At 49.1% G+C, this 26207-nt stretch overlaps 1 protein-coding gene across 1 annotated transcript; it reads left to right on the top strand.

Moving 5' to 3' along the window:
• Positions 1-740: 740 nt before the first annotated feature.
• Positions 741-26123, top strand: Lgi2 (leucine rich repeat LGI family member 2). The gene is made up of 8 exons (XM_027938041.2): positions 741-940; positions 2792-2863; positions 4397-4468; positions 6349-6420; positions 11730-11801; positions 12475-12644; positions 18613-18777; positions 25062-26123. The coding sequence occupies exons 1-8, from the start codon at positions 741-743 to the stop codon at positions 25877-25879; spliced, it is 1641 nt and encodes a 546-aa protein (XP_027793842.1). The 3' UTR covers positions 25880-26123.
• The last annotated feature ends 84 nt before the right edge of the window (positions 26124-26207 follow it).

The raw sequence follows: 26207 nt of genomic DNA, 5'->3' as shown, positions 1-26207 counted from the left end.
TCCCTTTTCCACAAGCCTTCAGCTTGGGCGAGCGCTTGGTTCCAGTAACCAGATGCCATGGAGCCAGAACCCAGTGCCCTCTCAGAAGACAAGCAAAGCCACCCTCGCTGAGCCCCACGGCTCACTTCAAAATCACTAAAGGCTGCTCAAAAGTCTGGACTCTTCAAAGCTCCCGGGGCAGAGTCCCCTCCCCACTGAACGCCAGTTCTCCCTGTCCCTACTTTTTGGGGCTCACATTGTGGCCAGGCTTTAAGGACTCAGATCTCCCCCACCTTCTTTGCAGCCCGTGGAGGGACTGCGGGCATCTGATCCTCTGCGGTTCGGTCAGACTCCCAAGGGGTCTCGGTCCGGGCTGGCCCCTCCCCGGAGGTCCCCCAACTTTTCCCTGTCGCCCTCCGGGGCGCGGCGGCCCCCTCCCCCGCGGGGCGGGCCTGGCCGTGCGCTACTCATTGGCCAGCGGGGCTGCGGGCGCGAGTGCTGATGTCAGGCGGGCGCGAGTGCGGCGGGCGCAGCGGCGGCGGCCGCCCAGCAGCCCGGGCTCGGGTGGGGGCGCCGAGTGGGGGTGGCGGCCAGCATGCTGCTCGGCTGCGGCTCGGCCTCCCACACCCGCGGCGCCCGCGTCCTCGCCAGCAGCGGCGGCGGCCGAGCAGCGAGCGGCGCCCGGGTCTGCAGCGGCGCCGGGTCCGAGCGCGCGGCGCGGCGGCGGGGGTCGGGGCCGGGCCGGGGACCGGGGACCCGGCATGGCGCTGCGGAGAGGCGGCGGCGGGGCGCTGGGGCTGCTGCTGCTGCTGCTGCTGGGCGCCGCGTGCCTGATCCCGCGGAGCGCGCAGGTGAGGCGGCTGGCGCGCTGCCCCGCCACTTGCAGCTGTACCAAGGAGTCCATCATCTGCGTGGGCTCTTCCTGGGTGCCCAGGATCGTGCCGGGCGACATCAGCTCCCTGTGAGTGGGACCCCTCCAGCCCCCACCCCTCCCCACCCTGTGCCCGCCGCCGCCAGGGAGTTGCCTCTGGCGCTGGGGCAGCGCGCCGGACCCCTCTCACCAGTCCCTGTTTTGGCATTTGGGTGCGGGAGCGCTAGGGACGTGGGTGGAGTCTCGGTTCCCAGGAGGATGGAGGGACCCTGAGCTCTAGAGTCTGGAAACCCAGTCAGGTCCCCGTGACAGTATTTCTCAAAGTGTGGCCCGCGGTCCACCTGCATCAGTCCCACCTGGGGGATCTGGTGACAGTGAAGGATTGGGGCCCATGGAGAGGTAGGGTCTGTGGAGTGGAGCCTGAGGGTCGGCGTTTGGCGTCCACTTGTGATTCTGGGTTGCAGCGTTAAACTTTGACAGGCTGTGTTTGTGCTTGTGGGGTGGTGGGTGTGTGGTTGCCAGAGGAGCAGCAGAACCCGACTGGATGGGGTGCAAACTAAGACTCGATGAGTCTCCCTGCCCCACCTCACAGTGGGGCTGAGGTTGGCACTGTGGCCTCCTCCTCCCTCCACACTGCAGGTTGAGAAGAGCCTGGGAAGGCATGCAGCCTCTGGAAGTGGAGGCCACCCCACGTGGCCTGAAGAGGGGGCTCCGAGATCTTGGCGGAGCCCCGGGATGTGGGTTGTCCAGCTCAGTGTCAAGGGCAGGAAGTCAGCCCAGTTCTTGTTTGAAGTCCAAGGGTCTTCTTGCCCTTCCTCCCCTCACATTGTGTTGCCTGCTTTTCCAGCTGTGGAGTGAATGACTAGGAAGAGCTTGGCACTGCTTGTTCCCCTGCTAAGAGAGGCTTTCAACTTGGGTCATACAGCCACTCAGGTCCAATGACTAGCCGTCCTAATGGCTGTGGAAGGGCTCTTGGGCCATATCTACTACCAGGACATCTCCCTTGTTGCAGGCCCAGGTGCTGGGGTGCCCCCTGGGTTGTAGAAGAGGGAGTCCTGAGAGTGACGTTACTGTGCTTGCTCATGTACAACATTCCCCTGCCTTTGTCCAAGGCCAGACCCGGGCCTGGACCTAGGAGCAGGGGCATCCTGTTTGCATTTATAGGAAGTCAGGAGAGTGTGGCTGGAAGAACAGAAGGCTTGTTTGATTCTTACTGTTGCCAAGTCAGGTGACATGGAGGATTCCAGAAATTAGAATTCCCCTTGTTAAATCCTTTAAACCAGCAGCTGCTTAATTGATCTGCATGTTAACGGAAATAAAGTATTGAAGTCCTGCTGTGGCCAGGAAGGGAAGGGAACCTGGGGGCAGAACTAGAGCCAAGCTTCTTGCCCCCGAGTTGACCGTTTCATCTGGCAGATGGCGTTGCCTCCCCCGCACAGTGGAGTTCAGGTGTCTTTTGAGTTTTCCCTCAAGGCTTTCACGGTGCATTTAATCAGAAGTGCTCTGAGTGTCTTTCAGAGACATGCTCCCAAGGGGAATGCTTAATTCTACCCCAGAGTTTCGTGGGCCAACATTAACTTTGTGTCTGCACACACAGAATCTTGGGCAGAGGTGAAGTAATTATCCATTTGCAGACGGGGCCTCCTGTAGTTAAGCAAAGGAAGCCCGGGGATTGATTGGAGCTGACTGAGCTAATGTCTCTAAAGGAAGCCAGACCGATGGTGCAGGTGTCTAGTATCCAGACTAGTTTTCATATTGATCAAATGCATTGGCAAGAGGCCCCACTCTTCCTATTCCTATCCCGGGGAAGATGGCCTCATGTGGTAAGCCTCATTGAGAGGAAGAGTTTGAAGTGCAGGTGGAGGGTCAGGCGGATTGTCCACCCCGCCCGCACTTCCTGAAATAAACCCAGGCCTTCTTTTGTTCTTTTTTTGCCTGTAGGAGCTTAGTAAATGGAACTTTTTCAGAAATCAAGGACCGAATGTTTTCCCATCTGCCTTCCCTGCAGCTGCTGTAAGTATGGAAAGTTCTCTTTGCAAAATGGGGTTCCCTGAAGTGTGGTCCTTGAAGGGTGGTCTCTGCCTCTTTGGTGTCAGTCCTTCCTGAAATCCCCTAGCTGTCTCTTGGGGTGCACTGGCCCCAGGGTATCTTCAACAAAGTATCAAGGCTCCTTGCTCCAGGAGGTCCTCTCCCGACTTTGGTCCATGCTGTCTTCCAGGACTTTGTTGTAGATTCGACTTCCAGATTCAGCAACTGGGCAGGTGATTACACCAATCATGATGAGAATGAAGTGTTCCCCAAACATCTCACTTTAAAAGAAACTTACTTTTTAAGGTCTTAATATTACCCTGGAAATAGGAGCACTTCTAGTTTATCCATTAAACAGGCAAGAACGTAGTATGCATTTATGTGCTTCATTATATCTCATGAGCATATCATCTCTCTGAAGAGGGTATTTTGATTTTCCCATTTGACAGATGAGGAAACTGAGGTCAGAGAATTAAGTAACTTGCCAAAAAAAAAAAAAAAATCACAGATTCTAACCCAAAACTCAAAGACCTCACTCATAACTACTCTTCGTCCCAGCACTTCTTGGTGAGCAATGCCCAGGTCACTGTGATAAGTGACGTGCAGTACCCATAACCCAGGTCAGCTAATGTTTGTTAGTGAAGACAAATGTCCAAAAAGCAGTTTTCCAAAGCAGATCATTGCCAGAAAAAGTCAAGTACACAGCTCATTCTCTTTATCATATTAGTTTCATAAATTTGAGATGAGATTGTAAACTAAAGCAAGCAATGAGCTACAGAAAGATATACAGAAATGTAGATCATTCCTCCTCCTAAATAAACGGACTGTGGATACTTTTTCTTGAAGTGTTATGTGTCTACTTACAACATTATGCTTTAAAGCTGAATTCTCTTAGAATTGTAATGATATTAGAATGAACTTTCTCTACCATGGTAGGAGTATAAATATAAATTTAGGTATTCTAAGTGATTACTATAGATTATATAGACTTTTACCAAATAGAAAACTATATAATGATGAAGAGTCTTCTGAAGACTTCTTAAACTTTTCTGACATTTTTCATGGAAATGTATAATGTAGTAGAAGGGACTTCCCCCCACCGCCAACTGTGTGACTTTGGTTAAATCACTAAACTTCTTTGGGTTTGGATTTCCCTAAAAATAAAGTTGGATGAGATCCTTCTAGGTCTATGATTCTATGGTTTCTTGTGTATTATAAAGCATTCCCTAGCTGTTCAGCTGTGCCTCACCTTAGAATTATCAGCTCATATTTACTGAGAAACCCAGGGGTGAGAGGTGTAGAGTATTGGAAATGACCAGAAAATCTGGCCAAAAGGAACCCACTCCCTATCGCCTGTATCAGTAGTGTGGAAATGAGGCTGGGGACCTAATGGGCTGCTCTTGGGCTGAGAACAGCCCAGGTTTGCCTACAAATCAGAACACAGTAAAAGAAACAGAAAGGGCTGTATCACGTGGCTCGGGCATTGCGTCTCTGCCTTGATATCTGTCTTATTTTCAGACTGCTGAATTCTAACTCATTCACCGTGATCCGTGACGATGCATTTGCTGGACTTTTCCATTTGGAATACCTGTAAGTGTGGTGATTTGTCTGCTCCCAGAGTGTTCTGTCTCTTGGTGGCTTGCTGGATTGTGTCCTAAGCTAGGACAGCATCTCTGGTGGGTCTTCAAGTGAAGTAAACCTTACTCTCTTTTCTGCACCAATTTTTGAGAGTTTCCTTGCTTGTAAACACGCTGGGGGAGGCTGGAGACAAAGAGCAGGGAAGCAAACAAAGAGGGAAAGACATTCATTCATTCTCTGGTGACATTTAATTTGTGGTGGAGTAAGCAAAATTGGAAACTGCGATGGATATTTTTACCTCTCATAACCAGGCATGGATTTGCTGATCAGTTAGAAATAGGGCTGAAGGGTTCTGAGGGTTACTTATTTTTAAACAAAGTTTCCCTATTTGGGGGTACAACTCTGTTCTTTATCCAGCTATTCCATGTCCCGTATTCCGCAGTATTTCCTGTGGATTCTGCTGAGTTGTATTTTCTTTTCCCCTCTATAAGAAAAAAAGGTGATTGTCCTGCTCTCTGGATGTGTAGTTTTTATTTTTATTTTTCCTAGCAACAAACTTTGCCTTGTTCCGGTTTCTGCACCAGGACACCATGTCTTTTTCCCCCTAAATTCTTTCACTCTGGTATTCCGTAAATCTGTCATAAAGCTAATCCTGCCATCAGATAGGATTTCCTTACTTAGCATTCAGAGGGATTTTTAAGGCTTTCTTATTTGATGTCAACAGGTAGATGTTGGAATTCTAGACACATCTGGGTATAGGGAAACTTTCTGTTGACCTGGGGTCTTGGGGAATGAGGAATTCTTCCCCCAGAGTAGATGTGATTTGGATGCTGTGATCATGTGGTACTCTGGCTTGTACGTGATATGGAAAGAACGGCAGGACCCCGTTGCTAATTCCAGCCAACCCCAGCCTCTCTGAAGGCACACACTCGGCGAGGGAGGTACAAAGGGGAAGCTGTGAGTTTTCCCAGCAGGCAGTTCATCTCAGTGGCCAGGTCACTGGGGAGGAAGTGAGCTTGTCAGTTTATGCTGTAGTCTATTACTAAAGAGACCCCAGATTCTTTTTTTATTTTTTTAAGGCATCAGAAAGTTCTCAGTGTGAGGATCAAGAACCCGTTCACAGATCTAGCAAAGCCCCTTTCTTGGACCGCCTCATCAAAGGCCCCCTGATAGTTGACGTAATGCAAAGCCATAAACTAAAACTTAGTTCTCTGTGGCCCTGGGGAGTCGTCACAGTACACTCACGCCCTGTCTTCCCCACAGAGTTTAAAGCACCACCAGTGTGATGGTTGCAAGATTCTATGAGCAAGCCCTGCACCATTTTAGCACAGATAGAGAAAGCCAGCCCTGGTTCAACTTCAGCACACTCCCTATTCCTCCTGGCACAGATCTGGAAAGGATCCCTGCCTCTTCACCCATTTGCATGGAGGGTGGGACCTCAGGAGCTCAAGGTTACTGGGAGACAAGCTTAACGGAACTTTCCCTCCTCAAAAACTTTAATAGCACCATGTAGAACACTGGAGTCTCCTCAAGAGACTGTGATACTGTGGACAGCCAGGCACTGTGAAATGCAAGCAGAGCTGAGCTGGCTGGGGGCATGTCTGGAAGCTCTCCGGTCTCGCGGAGATGAGCATTTCTTGTCTTTGTCCCATGCACTCCCTACCCCACCCCAACTCTGAGTTTGAAGACTTCCGTGCTGTCCGGAAGGAGGAAGTGCAGACACGCTCGTGTGCCTTGCTCCCACGTGGACTTTGCTGCGACTGACTTAGTCTTCAGAGACGTGATGATTCATGAATGCTTCTAGATTTTTCTCCAGAATCATACCAGGATCACTTTTTTAGACATTTTCAGAAGAGGAAATTCAGTTGAATTATGCGACTTTCTTCCCCTAGGTTCATCGAAGGGAACAAAATAGAAACCATTTCAAGAAATGCCTTCCGCGGCCTCCGGGATCTGACTCACCTGTAAGTCCTGTAGCAAATGTCACCCGTCCTTTAATGTGTGGAGTAGGACTGGCCCTGGCATGTGTCTCTGTCTCCATAGTTCCATACTGCAACGTCCCCCGAAGGAGACTCACCTCCTGGCTGCCCAGGTTTTCTGCTGTGGAGCAGACCTTGCTCTTTGTGGTTACCAACACTTGGCTTAATTACCTTCTCCATCCCCTGCATCGCAGTTGGGGTCACGTGAAGTGAGGAGCCCTGAGCTGTGAGGGGCCTCACTGCTGGGTGGAGGAAACGGCAAGGGGGCTAACGTGTCCTGCACCTACTTGTGTCAGTACAGGGCTGGGGGCCTATGAGCCTTCTCCTCTCTTTTCTGTGATAATCTGTGAGTCCCCCTTGTACAGATTTGAGAACTGAGGCATAAATAACTCCTTACAAAATGTCAGAGACGGGATCAGGGCACTGGAGTGGTGGCTCAGAGGTAGAGTGTTCGCCTAGCATGCGTGAGGCGCTGGGTTCGATCCTCAGCACCACATAAAAATAAAATAAAGGTATTGTGTCCACCTATAACTAAAAAAAAAAAAATTAAATATGTGATCAGAATTAGGACCAAGCAGAACAGAGACATCTTCACGGTTCCTCTCATTTGAATGCAAATCACTTTTTCTTTTGTGTTGGATTAATCTGTGGGTTCAGCTAAGCTCTCGGATTCCTTAATAGCTTTCTGGAGACAAAAAAAAATATTAAATTGATTTGAATTGGCATATCAAAATGAAGCAAGTACACACATTGAGCAAATTTATAAAACTGGAAAAAAGTAGTGGCTGTATTTATGAAAATGCAAAAATAGTCCTTGTCTTGGTGAGGGTGATTTATTAGGCAGGAGCCAGGTTCCGTTGGCACGCTTGATATTTTGTGTCTGAGGAAGATGACAGGTCTCATCAGCACTGGGAAATCTGAAGGGCTTTGGGTGTGGACATTGGGCAGGGAGGGCAGTACCTTTGGGTGTGACCCTGACAGATAATGGTCTTGGAGACAGCCATCACATCAAGCCCCGATGCTGGCCGGGGGGCCGGGGGGAGTGATCTGTCTTGGGCACAGGGAGCCCTGTGTTTGGAGGGTACCTGGCAGAACTCCGCAGGGGGTTTCTGGAGCAGGGAGGTGGGGTGCCATGGTGAGAGACAGGACACCTGGATCCACCCGGCCATGCTGGAGAGCGCAGGTTCTCTTTGACATTCTGCCTCCAGGTTTCCTTTTCTTCCTATAAAAGCCTTGACTTGTTTCCGATTCAGTCTAGACGCCAGATCCCTACAGTCTTGTAGAGGCTAAGATTATGGGCTTGGCGTTCCATAGACTTGGGCTCAAACCTCAAGGCCATCACTGATTCATATTCCTTATTCTTAATAAGAGGATGATCGTGCTGACTTCATAGGGTTGCTGCAGGTAATGACGCTGGTGGCACCCAGCCCATTCCTCATGGGGAACGCTCGAGGTACGGTGGACCTCAACACCATCGTCAATAAACGTGGTACCCGCCTTCCACTCATTAAGTCCCGATTTCTCCACGGACTGCTAGATAGCCTTGGAAGATTGGGTGTCCACACGGGGTTTCTAACTGGACAGCTGAGGTGTCTGGAGAGGGCAAGCCTGGCTCCCAGAAGTCAGGACTGAGGGGCTTTGTTTTTAAGTAAGCCTGTGTGACTGACTTAGTCCAGATGGCCACTTCATTTGTCCAATTGGCTACTGTTCCTCCCTCTGGGGAGGGCGTACATATCCTGGCAGGTCCTGAGTGTGGATTTGCTATCTCTGTGCTTGTGCGCCTGTGGGTACATGGACATTGATATGTGTGTGCATGCCTGTTTGCGTGTGCATGCCTGTGAATTATTTCACGTGTTATCCTATGTGCATGCTTACAAGACATACCTCCTTCTCTGTGTGACATCCAGAGAGCGCAAATTCAGAAAGAATGAGGGAATCCTCCACGTGGGTCCAGGGTATTCTAGATGCATTGGAGGGGAAGCAGGCTCATCTCAGCTGGGAGGGGGAATTCCCCAGGCCCCCCTCTAGCTCTCCAGCCTCAGTACCCTGGACATCCTGAGAACACGAGGCTCTCCGTGTGCCGCCGCATGCCCCACTCATCTTATGACAGGGCTTTCCCTCACGCCCTTCCCCGTGCCTGCGATGCTACTTCTTCTGTCCTCAATTTCCTAGAAACGCCTTCTCCTTCAAAGTATAAATCAAGTCCAAACGCTTCCCCCATGAAGTGCTTCCTGATTTCCCTTGTCCCCCCTTCTGCTGGCTACACACACACACACACACACACACACACACACTGTTATGCTCTACACCAGCCACCCTGGCTAAGGTTTCACGATGCTGGTCCTGGCTCCCCAGCAAGGGAGGAAGCCCCCTGAGGACAAAGCCCTTGCACACCTTCCACAAGCCCTCAGAGTCCAGTTCAGGGCAAATCCTGTAGGAAACGTTTTGTGATTAGTTGGTTGAGCAGTGGATTTCTTACAGAGCTGGAGTTTTTAGTGTGTCCTGTACTTCCAGGCAAATCTGGTGACGTTAAAGTTGCTCCTGTAGGCTGCAGATGTATTTAGAAATAAACACATTTGGTACAGTGTTTAATGAATGAGCTGGTCCCCCTCCTTCCGTTTTTATTAAACCTCTAATGAAGAGAAGACACCAGCTCTGAAGTTCACTTTTGCGCCCGGGACAATGTGGCTTGAAATTGGCCTGTTTAAATTAGAGATCTGATATTTTTCCCCCCAGCACCTTCAGATGCACATTCACATGTAAAAAAACATAGATCAGGTTTCAGAGCATTGAGAAGCCAGGCCAACCTGTAACTAAAATCTAGGACATTGGTTTTCAGCAGTCCTGTAACACCCGAGGGACAGAGAGCTGTTAAATAGTTTCAGAAATGAAGTAAGTGCCATGAATTTGTAGACAAAATGAAGTAGGGAGGGAGATGTTAAGCACTTAGTGTGAGTGGGGTGGATGACCCTCTAAATAATTCTGCTTTGGGAGCTCTAAATTGCATTCTTGGAACGATCACTGAATGCACTTTCTGTGGCTTTAGTATTCCATATGTTCTTATCCCTTTGATGCAAACTTTCTGTCAGCCAAAATTTTCAGCTCAATAATTAACCTTTAATTAGTCAAAACCCTTTCTTACTTTGCTTTCCAGAAAAAGCCATCATCCACCATAAAAAATCAAAACACCCCCTTTTTTAAAGTTCAAAAAGCTACTTCTACACTGGGTTCAGTTTGATCACATCTGCAGCCTCTTTCCCAATGCATTTCAAAATATAAATCATTTAGAAAAAAAATGTAAAATAGTACCTGCAACTGGATTTTAATCCATTTGCAGTTACATGGATGGGAAGGGGTGCAATTTAGAAACTACAAATCTCATATTGAAGGAAGACTATTTGGTTTAAGAATGGTTAAGCCGGGTGTGGTGGTGTACACCTGTAATCCCAGAGGCTCAGGAGGCTGAGGCAGGAGGATCATGAGTTCAAAGCCAGCCTCAGCAAAAGCAAGGTACTAAGCAAGTCCGTGAGACCCTGTCTCTAAATAAAATACAAAATAGGGATGGGGATGTGGCTCAGTGGTTGAGTGTCCCTAAGTTCAATCCCTGGTACCTACCCACCAAAAAAAGAATGATTAAAAAAAAAACCCTAAGTAAATCAAACCCAAACAAAAACACAATGGGCACATCTTTTGAGTCCGCCAAGCTAACTGACTCTAAGAAGAAACAACATGTCTTTAGTCATCTTGGTGGGGTGGGTCCTTAGGATGCTATGAACAACTTATTTCAGCTATATTTGTCTATTAATTATGCTTTGTCATTTGTTCTTGAATTAATAAGAGAAAACAAAAGTAGGCACCAGTTTCTTAGCTGACTCCCACAAGCACGTGGGGGTTGGCAAAACCAGACTTGATGGACAGCGTTTGGATTCCCAGCGTCTTTCCATTGACAGCCCTGCATAATGGATGTCCACCTTCAGCAAGATGGTGGCAGGGCATTGCAGGATCCTGAATCCTCAGGAGGAGTTCATGTTTCCACGTGGGTCTACTTCTGGAGGTGGGGCATAGACCAGGGCATCTTGGGAAGATCTTCAACACTAAGGACAAGCGTGCACAACAGTTTCTCCTCAATCTTTGTTAACGAGAAAATGAAATTGCCATTACCAGTCATTCCCTAAACATTATGACTCACTGAGTTTTTATTATATTATTCTTGAGTGTTACAGCTGAGAGTCTTTATGTAAAAGAGTGTACATTGGGTTCTTCATAGAGTCACAAGTGATAGAATTCACTTAGGTGGACTATTAGGGAACCTCCTGGGGCCAGACTATATCCATCTTCTGTCATCACTGTCACTTGGGTGCTTAATTCATTCATTCAACAAAGAATTTATTGAGAATCCACCATGTGCTGGGCAATGTTCTAGGAACTGGGAATATAGCTAGGGACAGACAGACAATCATCTCTGTGTTCATGTTGCTTCTGTATGTAGAGGGTGTATGGCCAATAAACTAATAATTAAAATATGGAGCGTGCCAATGAGAATCTTTCAATGAAGATCAACAGAGTCGGGAAGAGAGATGTATAGAGGTCAGGGAGGGTGGGAAGAGTTGAGTGCAGACCTCAGGAGGCAGACTGAGCTGTGTCTATGTATGGGGAAGAGTGGTCCAGACAGTCCCACAGGTGCCCAGCCCTGGAGGCTGCTGGGGGAATCCCGTGGAGGTCATGTGGCTAGATCTGAACAGTGTGAGTTGTGCTCTCCTAGGTGAGCAGGGACAGTCCTGCACACCATCAAAGGGACTTTTCCAGGAAACAGCCATCTGAAGTTTAACAGATGTGCATAAACAGCTTTATAAATTCTTATTTTAAAAGCAAACACAAGCTGGGTGCGGTGGTACATGCCTGTAATCCTAATGGCTCAAGAGGCTGAGGCAGGAGGATCATTAGTTCAAAGCCAGCCTTAGCAACTTAGCAAGGCCCTGTGTCTAAATAAAGTACAAAAAAGGGCTGGGGATGTAGCTTAGTGGCTAAGTGACCCTGGGTTCAAATCCCAGTACTAATAATAAATAAATAACATACACAAAAAGGCATCCTTGGTAATCTGACATCTACAACATTATCTTTGTATAAGTGAGCTCATGTCTTTCTCCCAGTGCTGATGATCAAGGCCAGGAATTAAGCCATGCTGTGATGAGGAGGTCGAGAGCTATTTAAGTCATTAACTATATTTACAGGGACTTCAGAGTGTCAGGGCGTGCAGATGATAACCACATTATAATGTGACTCTCTGTTTCTAGTTCTTTGGCCAATAACCACATTAAAGCGCTACCAAGGGACGTCTTCAGTGACTTAGACTCTCTGATTGAACTGTAAGTAATGAGATTAAGTCTGTGTACACTTGTCATGGGGTCCGGGTTAATCGTATCTTCCAACACCTCTGCTTCTTGCTGCATTTCTTTTACATTGTCGTTAACAATCGATAGCAAGTAGTACGTCCTGGGAAACCGTGTGCGGTTTGCCCTGTGCTGGATTTTGCCATTTGATAGTAGACTTGGTACCATTAGGCCAATGGTAAGTTAGGCCTGCTGGACGGGAGGACCCCACTCTCCCAAACAGCGAGTCCATCTGCTTTATCTTGTGGTGTTCCTCACGTCTTCCTGGACATGGTTTGATAGGATCTTGAGCTTCTTCCTATAACATCCTGTTTTGTTTTGGGGAACCTACATTGTGGGTGTCCTTCTATTGTCCCTCCCCCATTTCCACATGGTGACAATTTCAAGAGGGTGGGAGGAAAGGTGACATGCCATTTCTGGGAACTGTCTGTATATTATACAGCTAGAATCATGCCCCAAGAAGCACTAGATAAGGACAATGATAAACAGAAGAGATAGGAAGCATGAAATGCCCTTTTAAAAAATTCTGTGTTTAAGGAGTTTAAAGTATGTCAGGCTGTTAATACACCTACGTCACTACCAAAGCATATCAAGTCTCTCTCTCTCTCTCTCTCTCTCTCTCTCTCTCTCTCTCTCTTTCTCTTTCCAGGGATTTAAGGGGTAATAAATTTGAATGTGACTGCAAAGCCAAGTGGTTGTATCTGTGGTTGAAGATGACCAATTCCACCGTCTCCGACGTGCTGTGCTCTGGTCCACCAGAATACCAGGAGAAGAAGCTGAACGAGGTGGCCAGCTTCGACTACGAGTGCACAACCACAGGTACCAGCACCTGCCTTGCCAAAGGTGGACATTTAGAACAAGCCCTTCGATTTCCTTGTAGGTTGTCAACAGGGTGCTGGGAAATGAGAATGCAGAGGTTTCCTACCAAAGCTAGAGAAAGTTCCAGCATTCTATAAGAAATGAGACCACGTGGTGGGCAAACTTTCTCAACTGTTTGGAAAGATTCTTGTTAACTGCGCTGCTTTCATTTCGATTCTTTACAAAATTCAGAGTTCTCTAAAGTTTTCTTTCTTTCTCTTTTAAGATCAAAATATAAACTCAGGAGTTTCAAGTCTGTCTCTGTTTCATGGGAAATCAGTCACACACCTGAATTATTTTGTCTTTACCTTTCTCCTGATTCACTGAGACAATGTTTATTGGAAGTTGAATACCAGACTTCTAAATCTATAAAATGCTCTTGTAGTTCCAAGAAGAGCTCACTAAGTATATTATAATAAGTAGCAAAGAAGAAAATGTAAGTTATCCAAAGAAAAATAATATAAGTTATCAAAAGAAACAAAATCATTGAGAGAAAAATGTAAAGTTCAGTTTTGTTTTTCTAGGCCTGGCCTCAGGGTGTTAGTTTAAACATTTTTCAGGTTATAGAATAGAATCAAAATACCAACTGGCTCAACTGTCACAGCAGGCAGAGAGCAGGTGAGCATCTCCATATGAAAGGCGCAGGCACAGTCTCTACCGCTTCTAAAGCCAGTTTTTAAAGGAGAGAGGATCAATCCACAGCATGAAACCTGCTTTCTAGATGTTTGTAAAAATAAACATTTAGGCTGAGAGTTGGTATCTACAAAGCCCCTAGGCATGTCAGCAGAAGCAGCAGGAATGAGAACTCAGAAAATAGTTGCAGAAACTCAAAAGACACCCAAATTCCATGAAGAAAATATCATCTTGAGGCCAGAACCTGCCAACACCCTCCCCCAGATAAACAAAATTCCACAAAGTGAAAATTCTTGCTAGATGCCTTTGTTTGTAAATACGGGGCCCTACAAGTTCTCTCTTTTTGATTGAAAGCCTGAGGTCTCATGGGTCTGCCCTGTCCTTCATCATTGACTGGGGACTTATTCAGCTGTGTAATTGGCAGGTGCCCTTTAGTCAGCTGAGGCCACTAAGAGGTTATTTATTGTACTGTGGGGCCAGTACAATAAATCAGAGGTCATAGTCAATGACATTTGCACCAAAAGGTGGCATTTGAGATCATTTAGTATGAAATGCTAAACCATAGCTCGCTGGGGCTCCTTTCTGCCTCTTATCTAGTTTTTCAGGGGGGGGTTTTCTCTAATTCCCAAGGTGAAGGTAGCATCTCCCATTGTTCTGTTCTTACTGAACTGGCCCTAGTGGAGGGAAACTGGCCAGTATCTGAGAGGATTGACGTGGGCCACAGAGGACCTTGGGAGTAGGGAATCATTCATACAAGAAAACACGATTCCTGGCTTTAGGACCATCTAGATGGTTATAAAAATGACCCAGGTACTGAGAATGATTATTGGAAAGGAGAAGGTTTGGAACCAAGGCCGCCAGGTCTTAAAACAGAACCCGAGGGGCAGCGTGAGACCCCTAACCCTGTAGGGCCATGTCTGTCTTGTGTGTATTTGTCTTTGCTAGCAAGCTTCCTGCCCCGGTTTGGAAAGCCAGCATAGGGCTTTCTGGGAAAGAGAGAGGACAGTGCTATCTTTGCTGGGTTTTTTTTTGAGACTCAAGGACACATTAGCTCTTACAGTTTCTCCCATCTGGAAAAGGTGGCACCACAAAGTGTAAACTGTCCCCAAATGTAGTCTCTGCGATACAGGAAGGAGTTGAGTGAATTGTGGAGGTTTGGGGTTCCTGCCTTCTGCTCAGCTCAAGCCCAGGTCTCTGGTGCTTCATCAAAGGCTGGGGAGCAAACAAGGACCGATGGAAGAATCAAAGCCCATGGGCAGCTCAGGGTATGGCTGCTGTCTCCTTGCTAGAGGTTGGGGAAGAAGCAGATTTCCCAGAGCCTTGTTTTCCTCTTAGCTCAGCTTTTCAGGAAAGGAGACAGTGTCCTCTAGCAGATCTCCCCATTTGGCCCAGAGAGAGGAAGGCACCATTACGGCTCTGTTTCTTGGCAAAGGGGACTAATTAACACGAGGCAGCCACCACTGGGTGCTCCGGCTCTTCCGATTAATCACAGTTCTTCCAAAGCCTCCCCTTCAAGTCTATTTTTAACTACTCAAAAATCCCTGTTACCTACCTATGATGGCCCCTGTTAGGTGGATGATTCACTAAATTCCTTAGAGGGAGTGAACTTTGCATCCTAATTGTCCTAGGAGCTTCCCCATTTGGGGGCTGACGAAAACGCAAAGAGAAATAATGCATTAATGTGCACTTTCTCTCCCCGTAGGCTCAGCATCATGTATAATTTATTTTCTGCCAGTGCTATAAATAGCCTTGTACAAATCTGTTGATTTTCCAGGGGGAGAAAGGCCTAAATTGTCAGAGACCCACTGACATCCTGAACTTAATCCAGTGTGAATGGCCGAGAGTGTCATTAATATTTCAACACCCGTAGATTGATGTCATGTCAGGATGTGTGTTCTTTGAGTTGTCTCCACAAGAATTCTGCTTTGCGGCTTGGGAAAGGTAAATTAAGATGGAGGTGGGAGAAGATATTTGAATGCTTCCCGGCCGCGGCTCTGATGCGCACAGACGTACACACATCCACGAGCTTCCTTTGCCCTTTCCTCCTTCTCTGCCTTCTGTCTTCTCCTTTTATGGCGGGCTGCTGCTGGTGTCTTCTACTAAGAAGTAGCTTTGTCATTCAAGGGACTTAACAGCCTGTGTTGTGCCGGTTAATATAGAGAAAATATGAGGAAACCACTGTTTTGGAAAAATAAATTGAACCGGGGCTGCTAAAGGGTAGATCTGGAGAATGCTCGCTCTCCTGGCTGCCTCTTTTCATCCTGGGATTCTTCAATAAAAATGGAAACTTTTCTGGTCTGCACTTTAAACAGCCTGCATTTGAAAGCCAATGCTCCTGTTTCTGAGAACTGAGAGCGCAGTTGGGAGACTAATGGGAAGGCGGAGCATGAGTTATGGCCATCAAGGGAGTGTTTAGAACCTCTGGCAGGCTCCAGTGAGCCCGCTGCAACCAGAGACGAGCAGAGGAGTTTACAGCCGTCCCGGCTGTAATTAAAAGAACTCGCTGCATTTGGAATCCTTTTATATCCCCCAGAAAAGGCGCACCGCATACCTCTCTTTCGTTTATCTACGCGTGAACACAGAAGCCAGCAAAGCCTGTGAGGTCAACCAGGCTTGGTGGCTCCTGCGCTGGCTTTGCTGGTGCCAGCAGGGGTGGCTCTGTTCTTAGCCTTTGATGGAACTGCACTATGATCTTTAGGAGTGGGCGGGGCGGGGCCTGGAGCGGCTGGGACTCTTCCCTCCATCTTCCAGCAGCATCCAGGTGCTGCGGTGGTTGGGTCTAGAAAGCTCGGGAGCAGCCTCCACAGGCCCGCACTGGGCACAGCCTTGGCAAGTTGGCGTCCTCTCATTTTACCATGAGGAACCTGAGGCTCCGTCTTCTTGCTCAAGGTCACACAGCTAACCTTGAGCAGAATAGACTCTAAAGCCTAGTCTGTCTTCACCAGGATGCTCTGCTCGCTCGCTGCTGGGGTGGGAGCTGCCCTGTCCACTAGGGTCACTCGTCCCTCCACTGTCCATCACCTCCGGCCTGTCGGGCTGCGAAGGCAGCTCCCTCTTGGTTCCCAGGGATTCGGCCCACCTCCCACCTCCCTCTTTCCTGCACCGGCACCGACCTCCGCCGCATGCGCTCTGCTGTAGTCTTTACAATTGGCCTTGACCACCCCCACTCTCATTAAGCGGAAAAGAGTTTCTCACGCATCCACTGTGCATCCAGAGCGTGGGGGGGCACTTCTTCAAGTAAACTTGTTGAAGTTCACTTTGTGCTAGGTAAGGGCAGGGCAGTTGAGAAAACTGAGGCAGAGATGGGTTGAGCATTTATTCAAGGTCATTCTGCAAGGAGGTGGCGGTTAAGCGCCAGCATCTTACTTTAGATGTCATTAAAGTGGACACTGCCTCTCTTGGGCTAGGTCTGCCTTGGAAGCTTGCTCTCTCGTCTTGGACCTCAGTAACGCATTTATTAACGTGTGGGGCGCTAAGATAGGCATTTCTACCACATGGCCTGATCTATCCCGCCGTTTCGCCTGAGAGGTCCATGTCCTTGCCCCATGTTGTGCATGAGACCTGGGGGTTGATTCAAGTGCATGAGACCTGGGGGTGATGTGGCCAGCTTTGGGTCTTTGGTAGTTTCAGATCATGGGCCTTCCTGTGCTTTCTGGTGCCCATCGCAGCCCCGCCCCTCAGCCCTGGTACTTTCCTCCACCTGCCCTTCCTGTGCCTGGTCCATGGCGCCCACCTCAGCCTGCCCAGCTGCTGCTGTCTCCTTTCCTTCCTCTGCTCCTCCTTTGCTCACTACTGAGCAGCCCCTTGGTGCCTTTCTTGAGTGACATCTCTGATGAGGCTTCCTAATCGGTGGTTGTTTCTTGAGTGGCCGCCGTGGGTTTGAGCTGTAGGGGGCTCAGAGTAGGACCCAGGCCTGACTTCTGGGAGCCCTTGGTTCAGGAAACACATCAATCTGGCTGTGTGGCCAAGCCCAGGTGCTCACCCTCTCGGGGCACTCTTATCTCCAGACTGGACAGAGATGTTATTTTTTTTTTAAAGAGAGAGAGAGAGAGTTTTTTAATATTTATTTTTTAGTTCTTGGCGGACACAACATCTTTGTTTGTATGTGGTGCTGAGGATCAAACCCGGGCCGCACGCATGCCAGGCGAGCGCACTACCGCTTGAGCCACATCCCCAGCCCCAGAGATGTTATTTGAAGTCATGGTAAATAATAAGATTTAAACGATCGTGTCTAGGGTCAGCCCAGCGAGTTTCATGGATTGGGCTGCTTAGGGAAGGCCTGACAGAGTACATGGCACTGGAATGGGATGGTTAAGCACTGGGTGAGAAGGAGCTGGGTTATGCGAGGATTTCCTCCTAGGGATGACTCTCCTTAGCTGGCACCCATCATGGCCCTGTGTTATTAAATAGTGGCACACACTACAGCACCTCTGGTCAAAAATGTAGCTCAAACTTTATTTCACAACCTCTATTAGTGTGTGTGTGTGTGTGTGTGTGTGTGTGTCTTAAGCAGACTCCTTCTACTCTACATTTCTGAAGCTACTCTGCACACCAGCTAGCCTTGCTCCCAAGCGCATGCTTGCTCCGTTCCTTGGCAATTCTATGTCCCTCCCCAGTCGGGTATAATACAGAAAGTCAGCTGCGGCTCAGGGCAGCCACCCAGACAGGGATCCTCAACTCACCATGAAATACCAGGAGAATGTGTGCCAGGGTCCAGACCCCAGGACAGCACCTGTAGTTTCACTTCCCCCTTGGCTGGGAAACCTCTGGGTCTGCAGGGGAGGGCTTGGTTTGGTTTCCAGATGGCGGCTGCCCTCTGGAGTGCAGTGTCAGTTCTGAACAGCGGGGGCGCTGTTGGGGTGCGTCCAACCACAGGGGATCTCCAGGTAAGTCTCAGAAGCAGGCTGCTTTCCTGCAGGGCTGTGCTGGGAGGGCTGGAGTGGACCACAGCACCCCCTGGTCACAGAGCAATCTGCATGACAGCTTCGAGACTCTCTGCAGCCTCCTCTTGGCCTTGGCTTGTTGAAAGCCAGGTCTCTCACCAGTTTTGTTTAATGTGTTATCTTTTGCCAAACCCATGAGGCTGTTTATCCACAGGAAGCAGCATGAGAAGCTGATGGTCCTCTGCAATCTGCAGAGTAAAACCCTCCAGAATGCGTTGCTTGACTCCCACACTCCTGCTCCCTCCCCAGGCCTCTGGAACCCGTGATGGGAAGGAGAGAAGGGCAGGGGCGGTTGATGACTCCCACAGGAGAGTTTACGGATCTCATGAACTGTTTTTAATGCCCATCCCCAGATTTTGTTGTCCACCAGACTTTGCCCTACCAGTCGGTGTCGGTGGACACGTTCAACTCCAAGAACGACGTGTACGTGGCCATCGCGCAGCCCAGCATGGAGAACTGCATGGTTCTGGAGTGGGACCACATCGAGATGAACTTCCGGAGCTACGACAATATCACAGGTGCGTTGTGGCTGAGTTGGGTCCCTGAGTCATGTCGAGGGAGGACTTGGCACTCTAATGCAGTCGGAGGTGGCACCATGGCAGCCCAGCCTGGTCCTTCCTGTGTCTTATCTGTGTGGTCAGTTATTGGACAGAGCAGAGACCACAGGTGGAGAGCCCGCTGACAGGGGGCAGGGGCTGGGGCTGCATGTGGGAAGCAGAAAGCATTGTGTGGTGGCAGAAGTCCCCCCAGGACCCCGGGACCTGTGTTGCTGTAGCAGCCTGTCTGCCCAGCTTCTTAGCAGCTCCCTAAAAGCTCCAACTTGCGAAGCTAATTAACCAACACGCCCCACACCCACCCACGCCCCTCCAGCTCCTTCCTCCGACACTGCTCTCCTTTAATAGGAACATACAAAATAAGAACCAACAGATCGCTCAACTCAGGCCTTTGGAATTTGGCTTAGTTAAGGCTTCTGTTATGGGATCCCAGGGTTTTAGATCTAAAAAATGTCTGCTTGCTTTTGAAATAAGTGGATACAATTGAAATTAAAAAAAAAAAAAAAAAAGGCTTTCAGGAACTTCTCAGGGATCAAGTGCAGTCTGATGTGGTGCTACCTTTACCAACAGCCCCCCCCCCCCCAGGGCTTCCTCTCCAGGCCCCTGTTTGGTGTAGAGCAGCTTTCCCTTTAACCTGTGCAGCCGGAGTGTAGGAGGCAGAACATCAGGGTTGGGAGGCTCTAGGGGTCCCTCACGGTGGCCGCGGTGTCACCCTGGGGAGGCACTGCTCATGGGCCTGCGGATGGCATTTCAGAGGAGCCGCTTGCTGTCGCTGGGCCATCTGGCCTCTGGGTGCTGAGCTCACCTTCCTGAGCAGCAGCCCAGGTGCAGCCTCCAAGTGAGGGGCAGGTGGAAGGCCTCCGAAGCCCAGTGTTTCCTGCTTCCCTCTTTTTCTGGACTTGGGAGAGGGGAAGGATGACGGGCTGCTGGGTCTTTTCTCCTCCTGCCCCAGGACAGGAGGCAGGAGCAGCCTGAAGCTTTGCTTTTGCCCAGGGCTGCTGCGGCCTGGGGGGCCCCTGGCTGCTCTCCTGGGCAACCCACAGCAGCCCCTTACGCCGTGGCCCTGGGTCGCCTGCCCACGGGAGGCACCGAAGCCCTCTTTCCAAGACAGACCTGGGATATCGACCTCAGAGCTGAGGGTTTGACCAGTGGTGAGCGTTGGAGCTCTGCTGGGTGCTGGGAAGTCGGTGTGCCTCTGAGGCGGCTGTCCTCGGTGAATGGGGAGGACGTGTGTCCCCGGGATGTGGGAGGATTCCACACATCAAGTCCTTCCATGTTCATTCAGGGACAGGGCTGGGATGTGTCCCAGTGGCACCCTATTCCTTCTCTGACCCAAGCTGATGTTGGTGGGAGAGGACGGCACTGCCTGCCCCCTACCCTGGGGACATGTGGCAGATGGTGGCATCCCCAAATGCATTCATTCTTCCTTCATTCATTCATTCCCAAACATTTCGTGAGTACTTTCTCTGGGCCAGGTATGTTGTAGGTGCTGGGGACACAGCCGTGACCAAGCAAGATGAAAACCTCTGCCCTAGAGGAGTTTAGATTATAATGGAGGAGAAAGAGAGAGAGAGAGAGACATGGAGAGATTGGGGGGCGGGGAGATGTGGAGAGATGGGGGAGAGAGAGTTCAAAGCTCTGCACTCTGGGGAAAGGGTTCAAAGGTGGAAGCGGAGCCACTCCCCAAGGAGCTCCTACAGGGACTCGGGTCTGCGGCAGCCATGAGGACCTGGACCTGACGGAGCTGCAGTGGTGGTGGGTGAGTGTCAGTGTCCTGGAGTGGCCGTGGCCAGGGCCAGACCTCAGCCTAGACCTTGCTCATTACCAGGATTCTTCCAGCCCTTGGTCTCCAAGTCTGAGTCCTTGGGAGCTGGGTCCCCCTGGACCCTCTTGTCACAGCACTGTGGTAGTTGAACTCGGTAGCTCCGACATCAGGCTGGTTTGTGGATATTCTGGCTCCAGCTCTTACCAGCAGGGACAGTGACCAAGTTATTTAATTAGCTTGAGCTCCTTTTACCTGTGAAATGGGCATTTTATGACTTTTCATCTGTAAAATGGGCTCAGCAGGGTTTGGACTCCGGGACTCTGGTTAGGATTCATGGGCAATGGGTGTGTGACAGCTCAGTGCCCGGCATGGAGTGACACCACAACAAGCTGGGGACAAAATAGGACCTCTTCCCCCCACCCTAGACCCTGTCTACTTTAATTAAAGCCTCCCTATGACCACCTGAGGGAGGCGGGGCAGGGGGTGGGGACAGACAGGGCAGATCCCCTGGCTGGTTGAGGGAGCGTGGCTGTTGGTAGCTGGAAATGAGCCTGGAAGATCCTATAGCACAGGTGGACACGAAGGGGCACAGGATCAAGGTGGATGTGGATGCCCCCCTCCCCCACTCCTCAGACCAGGTCCCCTCGTGTCATTTTGGGTGGCTGTGGGGTGATCCCTGAGTCAGCAAGGGCTAGGCAGGATTTTCTCAGTCTGTGTCTGTGAGAGTGGGCTCCAAGGACTCAGAGGGGTACCCGCTTCCTTCTTTGGGTTCCTGGTAACCTCGGTGCCAATGGACCAGCTCCAGCTGTCTGTCTGTCCCCAGGGAGAGGGAGGAACCAGGGTCATCATCACGCCAGTGTCTGCCGCTTCTCATTCCCTCTACATCTCAGCTCTCCGGTTTTTGGTTTAGGGGTTTGTTTGCTTTGTGGTGTTGGAAGCTATGTGTGTTCCAACCTGTTATCTCTCTCCCTACACACACACACACACACACACACACACACACACACTCTGCTGCTACTGACAACTCCATAGAGACTAAAAGTGTTTACAGAACTGTGAGGCAGCCCCTCCAAGAAACTGTCTCATGGGTCCCCTTAGCTGTGACAGGCAGACCTCTAGGACTCCTCTGGGCAGTGGGGCCTGCACAGCCAGGATGCTCAGAAGGAGACAGGAGCATGCACTGTCAGTCAGTGTTGGGAGGGTGGAAATTGATGCACCTTTTGGAGAGCAGTTTGACAGTTGAAGCCCCAAAGCCTTAAAAAATATTCACAACATTTGCCCCAGCAATTCCTGTATTTATGAACATTGCCAGATGGTTCCAAAACAAGTTATTTGACAATATGTTAAAGGAAACATGTTATTTGACAATAATGAAAAACTAGAAATAACTGCTATGTCCAACAGCAGGGGATTAGCTAAATAAAATACGGTGCATCCATGCTTTGGAATACTGTGTAGTATTTTAAAAAATCAAATTGTAGAAATGTTTACATACAACAGAGAAGTCAAGAGAAAAAGGTATGTGTGTAGTATAAGTTCCAATATTTTAAAATAAGCATATTTGAATTCGTGTATGGATTAAAGAAATCTATCAAGATATTCTCATTGTATGTTTATAGTACAAGTGGTTTTTATTTTCTTCATCATACCTTTTGGTACTTAGGAGTCACAGAATACTGGATTGGAACCCCAGACTCCACGACATACTAGCTGTGTGACTTTGTGTAAATTGGTGAATTTCACTGTCTATTTCATCCTTTGTAAAATGGGGATGTTGATGACAAGAATTGTACCTTCCTCAAATGGTAATTGGGAAAATCAAATAAGTAAATACACACAAAAGTGCTTAGAATGTAGTGCCTAGTTGTAAATACCCACTTTGTTAGTTCTACTTATTATTATTTTTTACATTTTGTTTTGCTGAACATTTAACACTTTTTATTCAGAAAAAAAAATGCCCTAGTTTTAAACTGAGAAAAGGGGTCAGGCTCTTGGATGGAGTGTAGAACAGTGAAAGAGAATCGTAAATACCACTCTATTACCCACCGTCTGCCCTCAGAGTTAATCCTCAGGATGGACGTTGGGTAATTAATCCTTATAATTTACAGACCAAATTCATTTGGGTCCAAATTACCTAGCAAATTAAGGGAAAGAAAGAACTTTAAAAAATTTTTTTGGTACTGGGGGTTGAAACCAGGGGCACTCACCACTGAGCTTTATCCCCAGTCCCTTTTATTTCTATTTATTTTGAGACAGGGTCTTGCTAAGTTGTTGAGGGTCTCTCTGAGTTGCAGAGACTGACCTCAAACTTGAGATCCTCCTGCCTCTGCCTCCCCGGTCATGAACGACGGGCCTGTGCCATCACCACGCCTTCCAGGAAATAGCTTCATGGAATGATGAGACGGAGGGTGGGAAACCCTTGAGACTTGTTGGTCCTCCTGCTGGTTGGCTTCTGGATGGGGAAGTGGGGAGGTCCAGGTACAGTGGGGAACAGGACCGCGGGTGTGACCCAGAGAGGAGAGTCCCTGTGGAGCACGGCCCCCTTTTCCATCAAACGCCTGACCTTGACCCCGGGGACCTTGCCCATTGTGCGGGTGTCTGCACAGTGCCCACTGTGGGCGAGCACTGGGGGTAGGGTCGTTTGACCACCAAGAAGGTTGCTTCTGGTGTAGGGTGAAGATGGTACCAGTTGTGACGCCCCTCCATGCTGCCCTGCTGTGCTAACACTCAGGGTGAGCTGTCCTCTGGTTCTCAAGGTCAGCTCCGCGGCTGCCTTCCTCTCCGTGTACCCATGAGGGCTGGAGCCCCAGAGCTGAGTTCCCTGGCCCAGGGTCAGACCTTACCGCCTTGTGCCTGGGGTTTGAACCCAAGGCCACCTGCTGTGGAGGCTGAGGTCTAACACCCACCACCTCCCTGGTCTTCTAGAGTCTGCATGGCTTCCTGGGAACTTCTGCCTTCAGGCCTGACCCCTGCTCTTCACCCTGCATTACTACCCAGGGGAGCAGCCGTTCCCTTGCCCACTTCTGCCAGTCGAGAAAGACTTTTTCTTCTTAAGGATAAAATATGTATATACATATATTTATTTTAAATATTATTTAAATATATATTTATTTTAAATATTTTCATCGACACATAAAAATTGTAACTATTCATCACATATGAGATATTTGGAAATACGCATTCACTGTGGACTAGTCCCATTAAGCTAATTAACGTACAATTATTGACTAACACCAAACACTTCTCCCATGTGCTAGTGAATTTCCTGAGTCGGATGCCTGCCTCTACAGACTGGCAGGCCCTAACCACCTCACATGCCCATTTCCATGGTGGCACATTTTTAAAAGATTTTTTAAAATTCTTTTTTTTTTTTTTTAGTCTGAGGTGGTGGCACATTCTGGTAATTTCGGCAACTGGGGTTGGGGGAGCTGAGGCAGAAGGATTGATTGCAAGTTCGAGGCCAGCCTCAGCAACTTAGTGAGGCCCTAAGGATTTCATGAGACCTTATCTCAAAATAAAACATAAAAGAAGGACTGGGGGTGTGGTTCAGTGGTCAGGCTACCTTGGGTTCATTCCTTGGTACTAAAAAAATATATATATATATTTTTTAAATTGTGGCAAAATACACATAACATAAAATTTACCATCTTAACCCTTTTAGTGTACTTATTTCATAGGGTCAGATACATTCCAGTGATCCCTAGAACTCTTTTCACCTGTACCCACCATACAGCGACTTTGATTCCTCAGCCCAGTCTTCCCTCTCCCTCTCCTCCTCTCGGCTGCTCTGAGCACCTCCTATGTGGAGTCAAGCAGCATCTGTCCTTTCATGCCTGGCTGGTTTCCCTTAGCACTTGGTCTTCAAGGTCCATGTGGTAGAATGTGTCAGAGTTCCCCCTCCTTTTTAGGGCTGAGTAATATTCCATTGTATGTGTCAGCCACACCTTGTCTGTCCCTTCATCCATCATGGACGCTGGAGCTGCTTCTGCTTTTCCGGTGTCATGGAGAATGACGCTGTGAGCGTGGGTGTCTGGGATGGGGCTGCTCAACAGGAATTTTTTTGTCACAGTTTGGGAGGCTGAGGCATCCAGGATGAAGGCCCTGGCAGATTCTATGTTATAGCAGGTGGTCTGATTGCTGTACGCTCACATGGTGGGAGGCCAGAAGAAGTTCTCTGGGCCTCTTGTATAGGGGCGCTACTCACCTCCCCTAAACCCCACTTTCTAACACCATCACCTTGGAGATAGGATCCAACACAGGAATGTGGGGGACACCAATAGCTTTTGGTGCAGCTCCCTCTGAGGGCTTGCTTCCATTCTTGGGGTGCATGTCAGGAGGAGGAACTTCAGGGTCCCGTGATCATTCTGCGTAAGTCTCCAGGGGGAGCTGTCGAGCTGCTTCCCACAGTGGCTGTCCACAGGTCCCGCGGTCATCTGGAGGTGCCAGGCTAACCTGTCGGTCTCCCTCCTCTCTCGGGGCACAGGCCAGTCCATCGTGGGCTGCAAGGCCATCCTGATCGAGGACCAGGTCTTCGTGGTGGTGGCCCAGCTCTTCGGCGGCTCCCACATTTACAAATACGACGAGAGCTGGACCAAGTTCGTCAAGTTCCAGGACATAGAGGTCTCGCGCATCTCCAAGCCCAATGACATCGAGCTGTTCCAGATCGACGCAGAGACATTCTTCATCATCGCGGACAGCTCCAAGGCCGGCCTGTCCACCGTGTACAAGTGGAACAGCAAGGGCTTCTACTCCTACCAGTCGGTGCACGAGTGGTTCCGCGACACGGACGCCGAGTTCGTGGACATCGATGGCAAGTCGCACCTCATCCTATCCAGCCGCTCCCAGGTCCCCATCATCCTCCAGTGGAATAAAAGCTCCAAGAAGTTCGTCCCCCACGGTGACATCCCCAACATGGAGGACGTGCTGGCTGTGAAGAGCTTCAGGATGCAGAACACACTCTACCTGTCCCTCACCCGCTTCATCGGGGACTCCCGGGTCATGAGGTGGAACAGCAAGCAGTTCGTGGAGATCCAGGCGCTCCCCTCCCGAGGGGCCATGACCCTGCAGCCCTTCTCCTTTAAAGAGAACCACTACCTGGCGCTGGGCAGCGACTACACCTTCTCACAGATCTACCAGTGGGATAAGGAGAAGCAGCTGTTCAAAAAGTTCAAGGAGATCTACGTGCAGGCCCCTCGTTCCTTCACCGCCGTCTCCACCGACAGGAGGGATTTCTTTTTTGCATCCAGTTTCAAAGGGAAAACAAAGATTTTTGAACACATCATTGTCGACTTAAGTTTGTGAAGGGTGACGGGTGGGTTTAAAAGACTTGAAGTGTGAGCCCTCAGAAGAGAGGACCGGGAAGAAATAATAAAATACAATAAGCCAGGCTCAGAGCTCTGAAATGACAATCTCAATTGCACTGGGGAAATAGTTAGAAGTTTTCCAACTTTTAGGACTCACATTTTAATCAGGGATTGCATTTATTGGCTAACCGCATGAGATGCCCATTCTACCATTTAAAAAGACATCTCAAAACCTGTAATTTCTGAGAGTACAGCATATCCTCTTGCCATCTAGAAAGTAATGTGCTTTTTTTTTTCTTTCTTTTTAAAGAGGAAGGAGAAAATTG

The sequence above is a fragment of the Marmota flaviventris genome, chromosome 7 (genome assembly GCF_047511675.1).
Source record: "Marmota flaviventris isolate mMarFla1 chromosome 7, mMarFla1.hap1, whole genome shotgun sequence".
NCBI classification, from domain to species: domain Eukaryota; kingdom Metazoa; phylum Chordata; class Mammalia; order Rodentia; family Sciuridae; genus Marmota; species Marmota flaviventris.
This window is presented reverse-complemented; position numbering and strand designations above follow the sequence as displayed.